Source organism: Lactuca virosa, chromosome 8 (assembly GCF_052849685.1).
Source record: "Lactuca virosa cultivar CGN04683 chromosome 8, Lactuca_virosa_CGN04683_v6, whole genome shotgun sequence".
Lineage (NCBI taxonomy): Eukaryota > Viridiplantae > Streptophyta > Magnoliopsida > Asterales > Asteraceae > Lactuca > Lactuca virosa.
The window spans coordinates 11,634,138-11,651,537 of NC_136433.1; the positions used below are offsets into that span (position 1 = coordinate 11,634,138).

General features: G+C 34.1%; 2 protein-coding genes across 5 annotated transcripts; both read right to left on the reverse strand.

Moving 5' to 3' along the window:
• Positions 1-9,357: 9,357 nt before the first annotated feature.
• LOC145132524 (uncharacterized) lies at positions 9,358-13,629 on the reverse strand. Of its 4 annotated transcripts, XM_079067331.1 has the most exons (13): positions 13,495-13,629; positions 13,162-13,344; positions 12,929-12,990; positions 11,789-11,867; positions 11,559-11,700; positions 11,276-11,406; positions 11,047-11,135; positions 10,889-10,962; positions 10,672-10,807; positions 10,443-10,591; positions 10,131-10,329; positions 9,731-9,987; positions 9,358-9,662 (listed from the first exon to the last, which is right to left on the reverse strand). In XM_079067331.1, the coding sequence occupies exons 1-6, from the start codon at positions 13,627-13,629 to the stop codon at positions 11,396-11,398; spliced, it is 612 nt and encodes a 203-aa protein (XP_078923457.1). In that variant the 3' UTR covers positions 9,358-9,662; positions 9,731-9,987; positions 10,131-10,329; positions 10,443-10,591; positions 10,672-10,807; positions 10,889-10,962; positions 11,047-11,135; positions 11,276-11,395. The 4 variants fall into 4 exon arrangements, with proteins under 4 accessions (XP_078923457.1, XP_078923454.1, XP_078923456.1 ...); XM_079067328.1 differs by having other exon boundaries at positions 9,358-9,987; XM_079067330.1 differs by having other exon boundaries at positions 9,358-9,987; positions 10,875-10,962.
• Positions 13,630-13,675: 46 nt separating this feature from the next.
• LOC145132523 (lysine-specific demethylase JMJ17-like) lies at positions 13,676-15,371 on the reverse strand. The gene is made up of 7 exons (XM_079067327.1): positions 14,919-15,371; positions 14,698-14,833; positions 14,520-14,584; positions 14,357-14,415; positions 14,148-14,267; positions 13,913-14,075; positions 13,676-13,808 (listed from the first exon to the last, which is right to left on the reverse strand). The coding sequence occupies exons 1-7, from the start codon at positions 14,982-14,984 to the stop codon at positions 13,692-13,694; spliced, it is 726 nt and encodes a 241-aa protein (XP_078923453.1). The 5' UTR covers positions 14,985-15,371; the 3' UTR covers positions 13,676-13,691.
• Positions 15,372-17,400: the final 2,029 nt, after the last annotated feature.

Here is a 17,400-nt window from a genome sequence, read left to right on the forward strand (position 1 = left end):
TCGGGACTCCGGGAGCCTCGGGGCTTCCTTCAGGTGCTAGGGGGTTTACCTAGACTTTAGGGGGGGTTTGGGGGCTAGAGAGAGAGTGTGTAGAGAGAGAAAGAATGGTTTGGAAATGTGTGAAGAATGAGGGAACCCGACACCTCTATTTATAGGCTGGAAAACAGCTCTACTCGTCGAGTAGGTCCTCCTACTCGTTGAGTCCATGCCACATGTCACCTTCTGTGGGCTTGCCTTGGGGAGAAAGCCTTGGCCCATAATCAACCACGTCACCCCTTTTGCAGCAGCACCCTGCCGACTTCTAAACCCCGTAACTTTCGCATACGAGCTCCGTTTTCGACGTTCTTTTTTTTTCCACGTGTAGGTAAAAACAAGATCTACAACTTTCATTTAGACTTCATCGGCTAATTCTCGACCGATCTTAAATTTAACAGTAGGATGAGTTTGGACTGTTAAATGACCACGAAGAATTCGTAACTCCTTCATACGGACTCCGTTTTCGTCTGTCTTTTTACCGTTGAGTTCCTATTAATGAGATATTAAACTCTCATTAAGGTTGCGTAAGCTAAAAACCGCTCGAACTAAAATTCGAGTTTCGGGTCGTGCACTGCTATGCCAAATCTTAGAAAATCATAACTTCCTCATACGAAGTCAGATTTGGGCGTTCTTCTTTTGTATGTTCTCGGTTTAACATATACTACAAATTTTGTTTAGATCACTAAGGCTAAAAAGTCCTCTATCGTAAATTCACTATTTACGTCTCCCGGTGTCGTGCCGGTTTTGCAGCGAAACTTCGACGAGCCATAACTTCTTCGTTATAACTCGGATTTTTGCGTTCTTTATATGTACGGAACCCTTGGAACATATACTACCACTTGGTTAAGATTACTCCTTCTAAATAATCTTCCATCAAAAACTCATTTTTGATGATCATTGTCTCTAAATTGACTATCCCGGATCTACGGGCGTTACAGTCTATGTGCTCTCCGCAGAGTCTGCCTATGTAGACAAGACTCGTAAGAACGAGACAGCAGATCTATGGCATGCACGGCTGGGACATGTTGGTTATCACAAGTGATAGGTAATAATGGAGAAATCCATGCTCAATGGCTTACCTCAACTTGAAGTTAAAACAGATGTTGTTTGTGCTAGATGTCAGTATGGTAAGGCTCATCAATTACCATACAAGGAGTCAAAATTTAGAGCAAAGAAGCCACTAGAGTTAATTCACTCATATGTTTTTGGTCCAGTCAAGCAGACATGAGTTAGCGGGATGCGGTACATGGTGACGTTCATTGATGATTATTCGAGATATGTGTGGGTTTTCTTCATGAAAGAAAAATCTAAAACATTCTCAAAGTTTCTAGAATTCAAGACAACGGTCGAAGGAGAAGTGAGAAAGAAGATTCGGTGTCTACGCTCAGACAATGGAGGAGAATACACCTCGGAAGAATTCAATCGCTATCTAAAAGAATGTGGTATACGTCATCAATTCACATGTGCCAACACACCTCAACAAAATGGTGTAGCTGAGAGAAAGAATCGACATCTTGCAGAAATTTGTCAAAGCATGCTACACGCGAAGAATGTCCCAGGAAGATTTTGGGCTGAAGCAATGCGAACTGCTGCCCATGTGATCAATAAACTTCCCCAACCAAGGTTAGGTTTCATCTCACCATTTGAGACACTATGGAACATGAAACCTACTGTTAGCTACTTCCGAGTATTTGGTTGCGTCTGCTACGTATTTGTACCTAGTCATTTACGTAGCAAGTTTGACAAGAAAGCAGTCAGGTGTATATTTGTTGGATATGACAATCAAAGAAAAGGATGGAGGTGTTGTGATCCAACAAGCGGAAGATGCTACACTTCAAGAGATGTAGTGTTCGATGAAGCATCTTCATGGTGGTCCTCAGAGAAGAAAGTATTACCAGACTCGGAAAATATTGAAGAAGTTTTAAAACAAAAGATGGGGGAGCAAACTGCACACATTTGGTCAAGTGTTGATACACCTGAAGATCTGATCGACACTGATGTCATTGAGCAAGAAGTAACTCAAACAAGTGATGCCGGTGAAAGGGAGACGCCGCCTCCACAACTTCGAAGGACGGAAATAATCCGAAAGCCTAATTCCAAGTATGCTAATGCGACCATTTTAGAAGACGGTGTTAAAGAGCCGGAGACATATGAAGAAGCAAATAAGAATAAAGCTTGGCAGAAGGCAATGGAAGAAGAAGTTACAACCTTAAAGCAGAATCAAACGTGGGAACTGGTACCAAGACCAAGAGATATAAAACCCATTTCCTGCAAGTGGGTTTATAAATTAAAGCGACGCACAGATGGATCAATTGAAAGATACAAGGCTCGTTTGGTGGCTCGAGGGTTCTCACAACAATATGGACTGGACTATGATGAAACATTTAGTCAAGTGGCGAAGATAACTATTGTACGGGTGCTGCTAGCTCTTGCAGCTAGTAAAGACTGGAAATTATGGCAGATGGATGTGAATAATGCTTTCTTGCATGGAGAATTAGATCGGGAGATCTACATGAACCAACCAAAGGGATTTGAGGATGCAGTTAATCCCACTCATGTGTGCAAGCTGAGAAAAGCTCTTTACGGATTGAAGTAGGCACCAAGAGCCTGGTATGGTAAGATTGCTGAATTTCTTACCCGAAGTGGTTATTCAGTTGCACATGCAGACTCAAGCCTGTTCGTCAAAGAAAAAGAAGGGAAGTTGGCAATTGTGTTGGTTTATGTGGATGACTTGATCATCACCGGGGATGACGAAAGAGAAATCCATCAAACAAGAGAAAATTTATCGGTGCAATTCCAAATGAAAGAGTTGGGGGAGCTTAAACACTTCTTGGGGTTAGAAGTTGATCGTACAAAGGAAGGGTTGTTCCTCTGCCAACAAAAGTATACAAGAGATATACTTCAAAAGTTTGGCATGTTGGAGTGTAAGCCAGTATCAACACTAATAGAGCCAAATGCCAAGATATGTGCTCATGAAGGAAAAGAGTTGGACGATGGAACGATGTATCGACAACTAGTAGGTAGTCTTATCTACCTAACTTTATCTCGGCCTGACATTGCTTATGCAGTTGGAGTTATGAGTCGATACATGCAAAGTCCGAAGAAACCTCATTTGGATGCTGCCCGACGGATCTTGAGATATGTCAAAGGTACAATTGACTATGGTCTCTTGTATAAAAGAGGAGAAGACTGCAAGTTGGTTGGATATTGTGATGCTGACTATGCAGGAGACCATGATACTCGAAGATCAACCACTGGGTATGTGTTCAAGCTTGGGTCGGGGCCAATATCATGGTGTAGTAAAAGACAACCAACTGTATCATTGTCAACCACAGAAGCGGAGTACAAAGAAGCGGCCGTAGCAGCTTAAGAAAGTACATGGTTGGTACTCCTAATGGAGGACTTACATCAAAAAGTTGACTATGCGGTACCACTTCACTGCGATAACCAATCTGCAATTCGGCTGGCAAAAAATCCAGTATTTCATGCTAGAACAAAGCATGTGGAAGTGCATTATCACTTTATCAGAGAGAAAGTCTTGATGGAAGAAATTGAGATGCGACAGATCAAGACCGATGACCAAATAGCAGACTTGTTCACCAAAGGACTGAGTATTGGAAAATGTGAAGGTTTTCGTTGTCAGCTTAACATGGTACGAAGAATGAGGGCTAGTGCTGAGGGGGAGTGTTAAAGATCATCACTAGCCCAATAGAACAAATATTATCTAGAAGACTTTAGCTTGTTCTAGAACGCTCTAGAAGATTCTAGAACATTATGGAAGACTATGGAAGACTCCGGAATATACCGGAAGAGTCTAGAATACTCTAGAACGACATGGAAGACCCTGGAAGGTTATGGATCATTCTAGAAGACACTGGAGCAACCTAGACCTCTCCAGAACATGGTAGAATATTCTAGAAACATATGGAAGCATATAGAGTATGTTAGATAGTTCTAGAGTTATCTAGTATGTAGTAAGTGTATACTAGTTTCTAGAACCTTCCTAAGAGGCCTATAAATAGGTGTGGAGCTCATTTGCTCCAAACCATCCAAGAAAGCCTCAAAGAGAGCAAAGTGTGTAGTAGTCTCACAAAGTGTAAGGTCTTCTTAAGTGTCTTAATAAAAGTCTTGTTGTTTCCCATACAAAGAGTCGTGTTCAACAAAGAAGCATGACATTATTACATATTCTAAAATGTAACTAGCAACCATCTTTCGCTGCATATTTAGTCAAAACAAACTAATTAAGTTGCTAAAGGACGTCGTATTTCTCTCATTTTAGCGACATCATATCATATAATGCTTTATTTTGTTAAGGTATTGTGCACATTTTATTCAAGCTCTAGCCCTAGTCACCATCACCTCAATTTATCATCTCTCATGGGACCAAAAGCGCAGGTGGATAAGAAGTGGAAATGTTTTTAGATAATTTAATAATCGCGGCTATTGAAATTGAATTGACGTTTGGAAGAATTAGGAAGAACACAAGGCTACTTTGCGATTTTATCATCGATCAAATTAACATCAATCATATTTCCTATTATCAATCATTCATTAATCAAGTTCTGAGATTTATCTATCATCAATCATATCATCAAAAGTTCTCAAAATTAAAAGGATAAGGGAGAGAATACCTTCTTTTACAACAGAGGAAATAGAATGCAGATTATTTAGGTAGCATAGTACTAGACCTCCTTCTCCTTTTAATGAAAGCTCAGAAGAAGTACAGGTGCAATCCAGTAATCCATGATTCCTCAATTTCTTCTCCCTCCTCAACGAGGAACACTTCATCTGGTTCTTCTGGTACGTAGTAAGGCTTAAAACCTACATCCTTCCAATACTCTGGATCGACGTAGGGCTTATCGATTGCTTCCTTCTCGTTGATGATCTTGTTAAACCGAATATTCCAACATCCTGCTGCAGTTGTTTTGAGTGAAACTGGACCAGCAATCCGATAAGCTTAATTTGCACCTCCACTGAATTGCAGAATCCAGTAGAGTTCTTTTTGTCAACTCAAATTCACCGTTAATCAGTATCTCCCCAACAGATCCGGGCACAGGATCCTCTTTGAAGTTAACATCCATCTTACAGGTTTGTTTGCATGAAGAGCACTGCGATAAATATTGAAAATCACATCTATCAAACATACAAAGGAGATTACCAATAGCTAATGAACTCATTCTAATCAATTCAATGATTCATGTCTCATTTCCTTTCTGGTAATATATATTGAAATCGAAGCTTGCCTGAATATTGAAAACATAAATTTACATGATCAAACTTATTCTCTTTTATCTCGATTCACACCGAAGCTCACCAATCCATCACAGCGACATTTTAGCTTGAGTTTGAAGCTCTCAGGAGCTAGCACTTCCATGTTCACCTTGCGTTGATACAGAACGTAGATGGTGTAACTCTGAGCCATGGTAGGTACAAAAGTAGTATGTATCACTACTACCAGATATCTATTTATAGTACAGAGCGTATGATAGCAGTCTGTAGTCTGTTACAAGGCACGCACACTTAAGAAAGGGGTAAATGACAAACACGTGATTGGACGGTTGTAACAAAAAACTATCTCATACAACTTAATAGAAAAGGGTAATTTTAAAGGGTGTTGTTATTTACTCAATAAACCCTAATCTAAGGCCCCGTTTGATACGTATTTTTTCAGGTCCAAACAGATCTTTCTGACTGAATGTACCGGAAAGACTGTTTGATGTGCACAAATAAAGGGTCTTTCCCGGTAAGATATGTCTTTCCCAGAAAGCCCTAAAATTATATCTTTCTGGCTAAATGGGCTGGAAAGACAATTATGCACCAAACCCCGCCTCTTTCTTTCTTGGATTATTAATTTTTTTAAATAATTTTTTTTAAATTTAGTTTTTATTGAATTATTACTTTTTTAATGTATTATTTAATATTAAGAAATATCATTTTAATATATAATATTTATGTATTAATAAATATTATTTTATTGGATTATTAATTTCTTTTAAATAATTTTTTTTTTATATTTCTTTTTTATGGATTAATTCTTTTTATTGGATTATTTTATATTCATAAATATTATTTATAATATATAATATTTATATATTAATAAATACTACTTTATTGGATTATTAATTTCTTTTAGTTAATTTTTTTTAATTCATTTTTATTGGATTAATTCTTTTTTTTTGGACACCACCACCACCATCCTAATTTATTTAAAAAAAAAAATTCATCCATCCCACCACTATCGGACATAAACCGGGTCATTTTTCATCATTCAGCACAGTCAATCAGATGTACAATCAAACAACATGGTTTCTTTCCCAATCAGAAAACTTTCCCAGACAACACTTTACCAAACAGCCCTTTCCCAGACAGAAACTATCATACGAGACCTAAATAATTATTTCCATTAATAGGTGTTGCTAAATAGCGTGTACATATTTCTTTTTATCAAAGTCAACTCCATTAAATTTTGTGATTCCATCCTTTTAAAACTTAAATCATTACACTAAAATTTTATTATTTATCTTTATAATATTTTGTTTAAAAAAACTTTAACTTAATTGTTTATCTGTAGTTTGTAATTTGTAATTTTATACTTATTATATTGGTTATTATATCGGGTATTTTAAGTTTTATAAGCAAAATATTTGAAAGAATTTTTCCAAACTGTTCAATACTTAGTATAAAAAAACAGGAAAATTGTCAGAAAAGTCTCAATATTTTAGGAAAAGTTTCACTTTAGTCCCAAATTTTATTTTTTGAATAGAAAAATCTCGATTATTTGATTTTACATGATAATATCATTTGCGACATGATACACAGAGTTTTCACTTTTCACCGAGAAATAGATACGACGTGGACCTAATAATTAACAAGTATAACACCTGAAGAAAATAAAATGCCCTAATTAATTTGGGCCTATAAAATATATGACCTTTCATTCAACTATGTTTTATAAAATACTTTTATATCAATGTATAATACTTTTTAAATGTTGTTTTATTACTCATATTTTGAATAAAATGTAGGATTTTTTTCATTTTTGAATTCATTGGTATTATGTTCAACGGTTCAACCCAACCATTCATTAAGATATATTTTCTATTTCATCTATATAGATAATCAAAACAAATAATTTTTATCGATTCCTTTAACAATCCGAACCAATTCAAGTTTTTATTATTATAAAATAATTAAAACTATACAAAAATATAGAATATTAGTCTTTATCTGTAGAGAAAAAATTAGAAACTTTTTTCTATGTTTTATTTTTATTTTTAAAGAAATAAAGCCTAATTAAATATTTATAAGTTTATTTAAGAAAAGAAAAAAATAAAAGCAATTGAAAATCTACATCAATGACATATATTACTATATGTACAGTGTACACGATTATGTTTGTTGCACCAAAGCCACCCCTCTTTAGTCGGACATTTTCTTTTTATTTATTTTTTAAGACCAATTAGAAAAAAGATCACCAATGGAAATAATTTTAAAGTTTTGATTTTGTGCCTTGAAGTTTAAAATCAAGTTACCCTTGAATTTATCATTTAAAAAATATTTTATTTATGAGTTATTCTCTACACTTCATTCTAATTTCTCTACACACCAGTCTAGACAGACATTAAATATATCATATTTATTAGCGGTTCGTTGAATCATATTATATTAACCTTATTATTATATAAACGTTTCGTTTTAAACTTTTTTAATAAGCTAAATAACAATAAATTTATAAAATAATTATGTCATACATACAGTACGATTTTAAATACAATTAATCCTATCGAACTAATTAATACAAATAGACATCCTAATTTCCATTACCGTAGATGCTATCCGTTTTTTTTTTTTTTTTGTAAAATAACATTATTTTTACCTTATTATATATCTACATTTCTTTTTATTTTGTTTATCTTTTAAATTGAAACATATAAAAATAAAATTTTAATCAAATTTAAATATTTATAAAATTTCCTGCCATATCATACTTTAAAGGACATGATTAAGATTTTATTTAGGTCATATTTATCTAACCTAATAAATGAAAATCATTTTTGCCAAATATCGTGTTCTCATTGATTTTGTCATATGTCATTTTCTAAAAGTTTTTGAATTATTTTTTTTTCCACTTGTCATTTTCTTGTATTTTTCATTTTTTTTAAATTTAAAATCCGTATTTTAGTGAGATTTATATATATAAAGTAGATCATTCTTTTAAATTTCATAATAAATGTTCTACAATCTTTCAAATATCTTACATTATATATTAAATTCCTTACTTTATTTATTATATTCTATGTATTTATATAAACTTATTATTTTAAAAATATATAATGCTTATAATTTTATATTAAACTTTTTTTTTTCTAAACCCGTATAATATACGGGTTTCATACCTGGTTATATAATAGTTTTAAGAAAAATATAATTAGATTTTTTTAAAAATAATTATTTATTTATATTATATTATTAATTAAAAGTAAAGTGTAATCATTACTTAATTAATAATGGCATTTGACTAAAAGTTGTTTTTTACTCATTATTAGGAAAATAGATGAAAAAAGTAGATCTAAAATGAAATATAGTATAATCAATTGGTGTGTCTATAATAAGACATTTTATTTATATAACTAGTATAAGATACAACGTAAATCCAAGACTTGTTTCGCCCGGCTTGCCCGAATTCGGCTTCGTTACTTTTTTAGTTTTTTACTTCTTTAGTTCGATTTCAAGTAAGTTAATTTGTTTATTTTTAAAATATACAAAATTTAAAATTACAATCATTTTATTCACTCGTTAGAAAACTATCTTATGGTGTTATTTGCGATTTTAATCTTATATCTGTCTTGATTCTAACTTTTTTTTTAATATATTAGCAAAGAAACAAACAACAAACTCAAGCGAGAAGCTCGAGCAATTACAAAAAACAATCTAAGATAGGGGAAGTCTTGATTCTAACATGTTTATTTATTTGGCGTTTGGGCGTTTATTTTTGATTTGTTGGAATAATATAAACTAAGATAGTGCTTTTACGTTTATACAAGTGTTGATAGATAATATTATTAAGAAAAAAGATATACATATTAAGAAATAGATTAGAAGTATTTTAGTTTAGGGTTTTGTACAAGTAATATAATAGTTATTATACAAAAGCAGAATTTATTTATGCAAGCAAACATGAGAAATAAAAAGTGTATAAATAGTAAATACGTTTGGCGTTGATGCAATCTGGAACTAGTTATTAGCAGTTGGTAGTGGTACAACAATACAAACAAATCAAAAAGGTCCAACAGTAGACCCAAACTAATAAGACAGATGAGATGAGAAAACTGGGAATAAATTAAATGAAAAAATTTCCCAATTTAAGTGGATCAACAAGAAGAGAAGACTATGGTTGTGACTAGGAGTAATTATATTAATTAATTATTAAGAATGTACATGAAAAAATGAAGAAAAAATGTTTTTTAGCTGATCTTGTAAAAGGCTTTCTGTTTCTCCATAACAAGCGTTCGATTCCACTGCGTCGCCTGCTACTAAAGTCCTTGCTCTCTGCCTCCCTTCTCAACTCCACTGGTCTTGGAGACGGGGTCTGAAGCTCTTCTTCACATTTCAGTTTAACATTTGACCTGTCAAAGTCAAAGCATCTGAAATGGTGCTTACTTTTTACAAATAAATGAGAGAGAGAGAGAGCTGCCTGTCTTGTTGGATTATTGATGATGAGGTACCCATACATCTATTATCCTCCTCAATCTCAATCTCAATCTCAATCTCAATCTCAATCTCATCGAGTAGATCGATCTTGCATGCAGGGCAAATGTAATCCTTTGGTACCCATGATAAGTTGATGCACTTGAAGTGATACCATTCTTCACATTTATCACAACAAATCATTGGTATCCGATCATACGGCTTCCTACAGATGCAGTAAAGCATACTGCGTTCTCGTAATAACTGCACCACACCACCAATATTTTAAAATTTATTTAAGGAAATTATGTATGTTTTGGAAGGAGAGAATTAATTCAAGACACCATATAATACTAATAATATAAGAAGCATGTTAAATGTAATTACTGAGGGAGGGAGGTATTTACCTTGAGCTCGTTGTCAAAGTGCACAGCCAAATTCTCGCCTTTATCTATTAATTCAAAAACTTTATGCAATTCGATCAAGTGCACCAGAATCAGCAGAAACCTCTTTGGCCTTCAACGCCCACTGCAAACCAATTTCCTTTATTTCCGTAAGTCTCTTCCACAAATAATCTTCCAAAGGAACGACATTTATAGCCACACCCTGCAACCAAACCAAAATCATATTCTTATATCCAAATTCCAAATATACAGATAGAAAAAATAACAAAATCAAGAAATGACTACTAGTAGTAGTAGTAGTAGTAGTAGTAATACCTCTTTTAGTAGGCGGCGGATCTGGTGTTTTGTGAGGAGGAGGAGGAGGAGGGTTGTAATAATTTAGATGCTCGAACTGATCTCCATGAATTTCTTGCTAATGCAAACTCAAATTTGCTATTACTTTCACCATCAGCCACCTCTACTGCCTGCACAAAAACATTACACATAAAAACCTTACAAAAAAAAATAATAATAACAACTGAAACCCGGATTTTATATAAGTTACCTTTAAAGCAGTGGACAGTTTAGAAAAAACAACACTTGGGTCATTGCCTAGAGAAGCCAAGGAAAATTCTACAATCTTTGTATGCCACAGCTTTCTCAACGATTTGATTTCACCAATTAAAACCTTTTCCTCAATCCTACAAAGCAAAGCAAACACCAATGAATGAATGAATGAATCTGTTGTTTAAGCAGTCATACTCATACTCATGCTCTCTTACTCCACACATAGGTTATCAGCATCTGATAGAAGCTTCACAAACATATCCAACTCCGGACGTTTTGCATCAATTTTCTGAAAACCAAATGCAAAAAATCAATCAAATCAAAATATATAATAATTTCAAAACTTTCTTTAATCAAAGTAACTGAATCATACCAGCTGAGAGATTTTTCCGCTCTCGATGATGTGGCAATGGGGACACATGTGAGCTGATGCATGACTTTGAGTTTGAGGTGTACCACCTCCTAAACTTGGTTTTATGCATTGCATGCAACATAATAATTAATAACACCAAGTATGATTTTAACACTACAAAATATACTTAATATTAGGAAGGAAAATGATGCTGGTTTGAATTGTTGAAGCACGAAACATGAGAGCTTACCATTCCATGCACACTGAACAAGTTGAGAGTTCCTGATTCCCAGACTCACATGAGCAGAACATACAAAACCTTGTTTGCTTTTGGTTGCAGCCATCAGTCACCTCTAAAGATCTGTCTAGACTATCTAATATCTGCACAAAAAAGGAAAATATATATATATATATATAAATATAAGATGATGGAGAAGGTTAATATGGTACTGTGTTAAGCTCATTATGATGTCCAAACCAAACATCTATAAGAGTTTATTTATCCACATCATAACATTATTTAACATATGTACCTGAGATAGAGCATTGAGTAGCCTCTCCAGCTTTAACCCCAACAATGTCCATTCCTCTCTGCTTCCACTCTTTCACCTTTTGTACTTGAGATGCAACCATCTCCATCTCCGTACAACTGAAAGCATCAGTGCTTCCAACTCCCTCTGCATGCATTGGTTCAGTAAATGTACAGATATTATATACCAACCCTAAAAGGCTAAAACAAGTACTGGTTCTCTATAAACATCACCTCAAGCTGCAGTAACAAAGACCATGAACGATCTCCACTGCTGCAGTTGAAAAAAGATTTCACTTCCTCCACCCATACACTGCACAGCACAAAGCCAAAATGTTGCTTGAAAAAGATAATTACCACTGGATTAATAAGAATTTATAATTAATTAATTAATTATAAATGTTAACAGTATATATATATGACAATTAGTATTCTCATTTAATATGCCTACCAACATATAATGTGACAAGTCAAACCTTTTCTTTTGCCACGTTCGCATTCTTATTGATTCTTTCAAATTAATAATAATGGTTAATTTATTACTCAAGTGTTAAGATATGGGGCTCAAGCGGAGATGGCAATGCTTGGTCACATTGTGCCTCATTTCATTTGTATTCCAGAAGAAGAAATGCAATGAAGAGCACAAGAAATTAAATATGACATTATGTAATTAGTATCTCCTTTGTCTATCAATCCCCCAATGTCAATTCTAGTTAAATTGGTTCCACCAAGTATAAGTATTTATTTAATAGGAACCAAACAAGTTTATTGAATTAAATTAACTAATGACAAACACAAAGCTTCTCTAGTCTTCCAATCCAAAGCCTAGAGAAAACGAATAATAATCTCAATCCATAAATTTCTGACTACCCTACTTGTTTGGTTAAACCCTTATATATATTTAGGGGATAAACAATTCCCTTAGTATTAAATTCTGGCGTAATCTTCATGGGCCAAGGATCCTCAGTATTTGAGGTAGCTATTCCAGGGGCCGGGTTATGAATGTAATGTGAGTTGTTAGATCACAAATTAATGACATATTAAGAAGGTATGCAACATGAACTGTAGTTGAAACTACCCATCATATGAAAATCTAGTACTAGCTAGGTTAATATGAGCCATTTAAAATCCAGCAATCAGAACTATTGCAATAACCAAAAAGCGGATTACCATCTAATAGTAGAAGAACAAAAAGTACTTTTCTGATTTTATAAACTTTTTTCAATCATTTTATAGGTTTGCATACAACTACAAGAAATCTTACACTTTAGCTATAGCCATCAACTTATATATCTAGATTAAAATCCAAACAATTAATAAAATTAAAGACAGCAAAAAGACTGAAGGAGAATTTGGATGATTGGTGAAACTCACTTGTGCCTCTTCACAGCATCAAGTAATCGGTCAACGATCAACGAAAAGGAAATCTTAATCATCTGCCATCAAAAAATGTCATAAGTAAAATACATGGAAGAAAAAAGAAAAAGGATAAACAGCATGTTCGTATCTTTCTTCTGCCCTCTTTTCTTTATTATAAACTTGAACAAAATAAATAATGTTTCTGGCACTAACCGCATATTAACACTGGAGAGAATAATAACTAATACCTTATATTGTCTCAAAGTTTCTTTAACGTCACTCAAATCAAACCTTTTAATGTCATTGCATGGACCAAGGATCTCTAAGGCTTTCTTAAGCCAATTCATACCATCGACCAATGACCTCCAAAAAGGACGAGATGCATATGCAACATGATGTTTTTCTGCATCCTCCAATAACGTTAAAACTTCCTGCAAAATGATTAAAAAAAAAAAAAAAAAAAAAAAAAAGATTAGATAATATCATTAGGAAACATGGTACGTACCTACAGGTTAACAAAAACATGACACCAATTAGGAGAAAAAAGAAGCAATCGCATTGCATGTGGAAATTTAACTCACCTTGAGAGTTGGATCAACAGCATGGAAATTAAGGGCTATAAAGCACCACTGGAGAATTGCACAAGTTTCCTGTAGCTTTGGAATCACAAGGGAGTCAAAACGAAGTGAATACTCAGCCTTCATTATGGACTCCATCTTAGTAATCTGATCTCCAATTTTGAAGACAATATCATAGGATAGATTGACATCAAGAATATTCAACAATGACTCGGCATCATGCAGTGCAGAACATTTATATAATTCCGTAAAACATCTTCAAGCAAAGATCTCTCTTCCAGACACATCTTCAGTAACTTTGATTTCAAAACCAACTCCTGCAGAATTGTATCATGTGATCAAAGAAAGTATTGACTCAGAAACCACTCATGCATGATGCCTCAGATAAGCATATCATGACAAGATAAGATGTAGTGCAAACCTTATTCAGGTCATCAACTTTAAGCAAAGAATTTGCGTCTGACATCACAGAGAGATCAGTAACTAAATATGGTTTAGACTTGATTAACCAAGACTTTGCCATCAACAAAGCTCCCTTGACACCATCAACAGAAGGTACAAGTGCACAAAGATCTTCCGACATCCTGAAAATATATTTGGTAATGAGTACTCTTGCATTTGTACCACAGCACATTCAGATTGCAGTTGTAACAAACCTTAAAACATCCTCGTATTCAGACATCTGAACCTCACAAGCAAGAACATGTTTTGCTTTTTCTTCCAAGCACACAGCTCGAGCAAGTACATCAGAAACCTTCTCATTCCCAATTTGCAGTCTGAATGACATGAGCACATATTTACTAATAATCATAGATATCTAACAACTAAAAAAGATATCTAAAAGCCTTAATCCAGGAATTCTTACTCGCTGGCCACATCCATTACTTGCTGAATAGATTCCAAAGGCATTTTACTACGGAGCACCTGCACAAGTGTAAAAAGAAGAAGCTTACACCAAGCAGATTCATTAAGAACAGAGTGAGAGTTAAACAAAAATATATGATAATAATCGTAGTATGAAGTTTTACCTTCCAAGCTTTTACCCTGCAACAAGCCTTCTTTAACTCCACATCAACAAGAAGCAACTCATCAACTACATCCGAAAAAGAAGCAAACAAAATGAAAATATATTGAAAAAAAAAACGTAACAGCTATATGTTTAATATGATTGAAGTAAAAAAGCATGCGAATAGGCATGGTGTAGACCTTGAACTTTCAGCAATGATCCATCTTTCTCAAGGCAAATCAACTCATCAAAAACATTTTCTTGATCCTCCCGCTCATGAATATTCTTCAAAATGTTATTAAACCGTGAAATCCAGTAAAGGGCATCGCTCTGATACTGCCTCAAACGTTTTAACTCCGGTACATATTATACAAGGTACCATTCATACTTATCTATTAACATAAATCACTAAATTACCAACCTTTAGTGTTATAGAACCAAACACCAAAATGTAGGCCAGGCATTTGTACAAACAGTTGGAGAGCATCAACAAACACAAGAACAAGAAGCAGAGGAGGGGCAGCAAAACATACTCCTTACCATCGACCGTGACAAGCTAAATGAACGTGAACAAGAAAAAGCCTTTTCGAGCTGCTGAATTCGGACAGCAGATTCCCTTGCACGCCTCCCGACTCAATTGCATACCTTTAAATTTTTCCTACACAGGTGTTAGGGTTTTTTTTTACTGTTTTTAGAAAATAAATACTAATACGAATGAAAATCTATTCTTTGCGATTGGTTAGTGGTCACCATCCCAGGTGTATGTGTATGTGGTGGCTAGTGGTGGGATATGTCTATGATTAATGGTGGCGGGGAACAGTAACCACCACACCGGATCATCTTCTTTATCTTTTTATTTCTCTCTTTCTCTACCTCTCTCTACATTTTAGTTAATTAAAAAATATATATTTTTTATTTTAATAATAAAAAAATAAGATGGATATAATGGTGGATATCTCATAGATTTAGGGGGCGTTTGATTTCTTTTCTAACTGGATCCAAATCTAGGACCCGATCATCAGTCCAAAATAGCTTGTTTGTTTTCCCTTCTCTACCCTTGGACTCGGTCCAAATGAAGGACCCGGTCCTCAATTTTGTGATGATTCGGTCCGCTGGAAAAAAATCGCCGACTGGAAAAGGGACGCATTGTACCCTTGTGTTCTCCATCTCCACCCTTCTTCTTCCTGCTTCACTTGCCAAACGCCAACACCATTCGGCGATACCCTCACCTAACGGCTTCTTCCTCCAGCAGACCCTTTCTCCTCCGACGTTCCCTTCCTCAGGTGCCGCCCTCCTCTAGCGCCTTATTCCACCTCGATCTCCAAACCGGTATGTTCTTTTCTCCCATTGTGAATTGGTTTTTCTCCTCTGTTAAATTGAAATTGAAATTATTTTTCTCCTCTGTGAAATTGAAATCGATTCTTTGTGAAATTGAAGTTGACATCTCCATCCAAATCACAGCCTCTAGAGTTTATGAACATGAAATCGATTCTTGTTGAAATTGTTTTTCTCCTCTGTGAAATTGCTCGATTGTAATTTGTGTACTTAATGATTGGATGGTATGCAGTGTATGCAGTATCATGGTATGCAGTGTATTTAAACGATTGGATGTTATGCAGTGTATTCCTGTTGAAATCGTTTTTCTCCTCTAGAATTGAACTGCTCTATTACGGTATCTTTGGAAAGAGTTTTGTGGTCACCCCGCTGTGTAGGTTAGAGTATGCAGAGAGAAGATGGTATGCAGTGTATTTGCCATGAAAAAACTTAAGAAGTCTGAAAGGCTTTGTAGAGGCCAAGTATGTGATATTGTTGTTCTAAATAATGTTAATCTTTGTTAAATTGGATTAATTTTTTAGCTTCTTGCAGTCTTGTTGATTGTGGCAAATTGCAATCAGGCCTTCAAGGTTCACAAGTTTTAGCTTTTGTGGTTTATGCTTTGTCGACTCTTTCTTTTACTTATTAAATAGAAGGTCACCATTCACCATGTGTTAATAACTTTTTTTTATGGCAATGTACTGTGTTTTACTTTCATTTTTATAGAATTCTACTTTTATTGTTTTTTTAATCTAAAATAGGGTCACGTAAAATGGGGAAAAAATGATAAAAGGAATTGTTAAATTGTAAATCATAAAAGGAATTATTAAAACCAATATTTTTTTAGGGTAATACGGTCAGTTTGCACAGTCAGTCAGCTGTAAAATCAAACAGCAAGTTTCAGTTAGAAGTTAACCCAGTTAGAACTTCTAACCCAGTCAGCTCTAGCCCAATTAGCAACTATCAAACGACCCCTTAGTGGTTGGATGCGGTGATAAAATGATATTAACAATTATAATAGTTAGTAATATAATGGATTGTCTAAAGACACATAATAACCATTATTTATGAAAAATATTACCATAATTTAATGTGAAATACATTAATTATAGAAATATTTCTCATTATGAGAAATATTTCTATAATTAATGTATTTCACATTTAATTATGATAATATTTCTCATAATTAAGAATTTTTATTTATACCTTTAGGTACATGCTAGAAAATCCCAATTGCCAAAGGTATTTTTAACTAAAAAGTGTTTTTTAATCATTATTTAATAATAATAATAATAATAATAATAATAATAATAATAAGTATAATTATGAGATTTGATTAAGGGTGTATTGTTTAGTAAAATATGTGTATTTAGTAAATTGGGTGTTTAACCATTCCCTTGTCAAAAATACAAAAAGGACCGACAATAAAACTTCATACACGCAAATTAAATAAGACCTTCCATATGTCTTTGAGATATCCATCTATCTATCTATAATCTATTACATACATAATTGTTGAAGATGAATGTAAGGTCCTAAAAAGGATCTTTACCAATGATCAAGCAACAAACAATCACAAAAGAAGAATA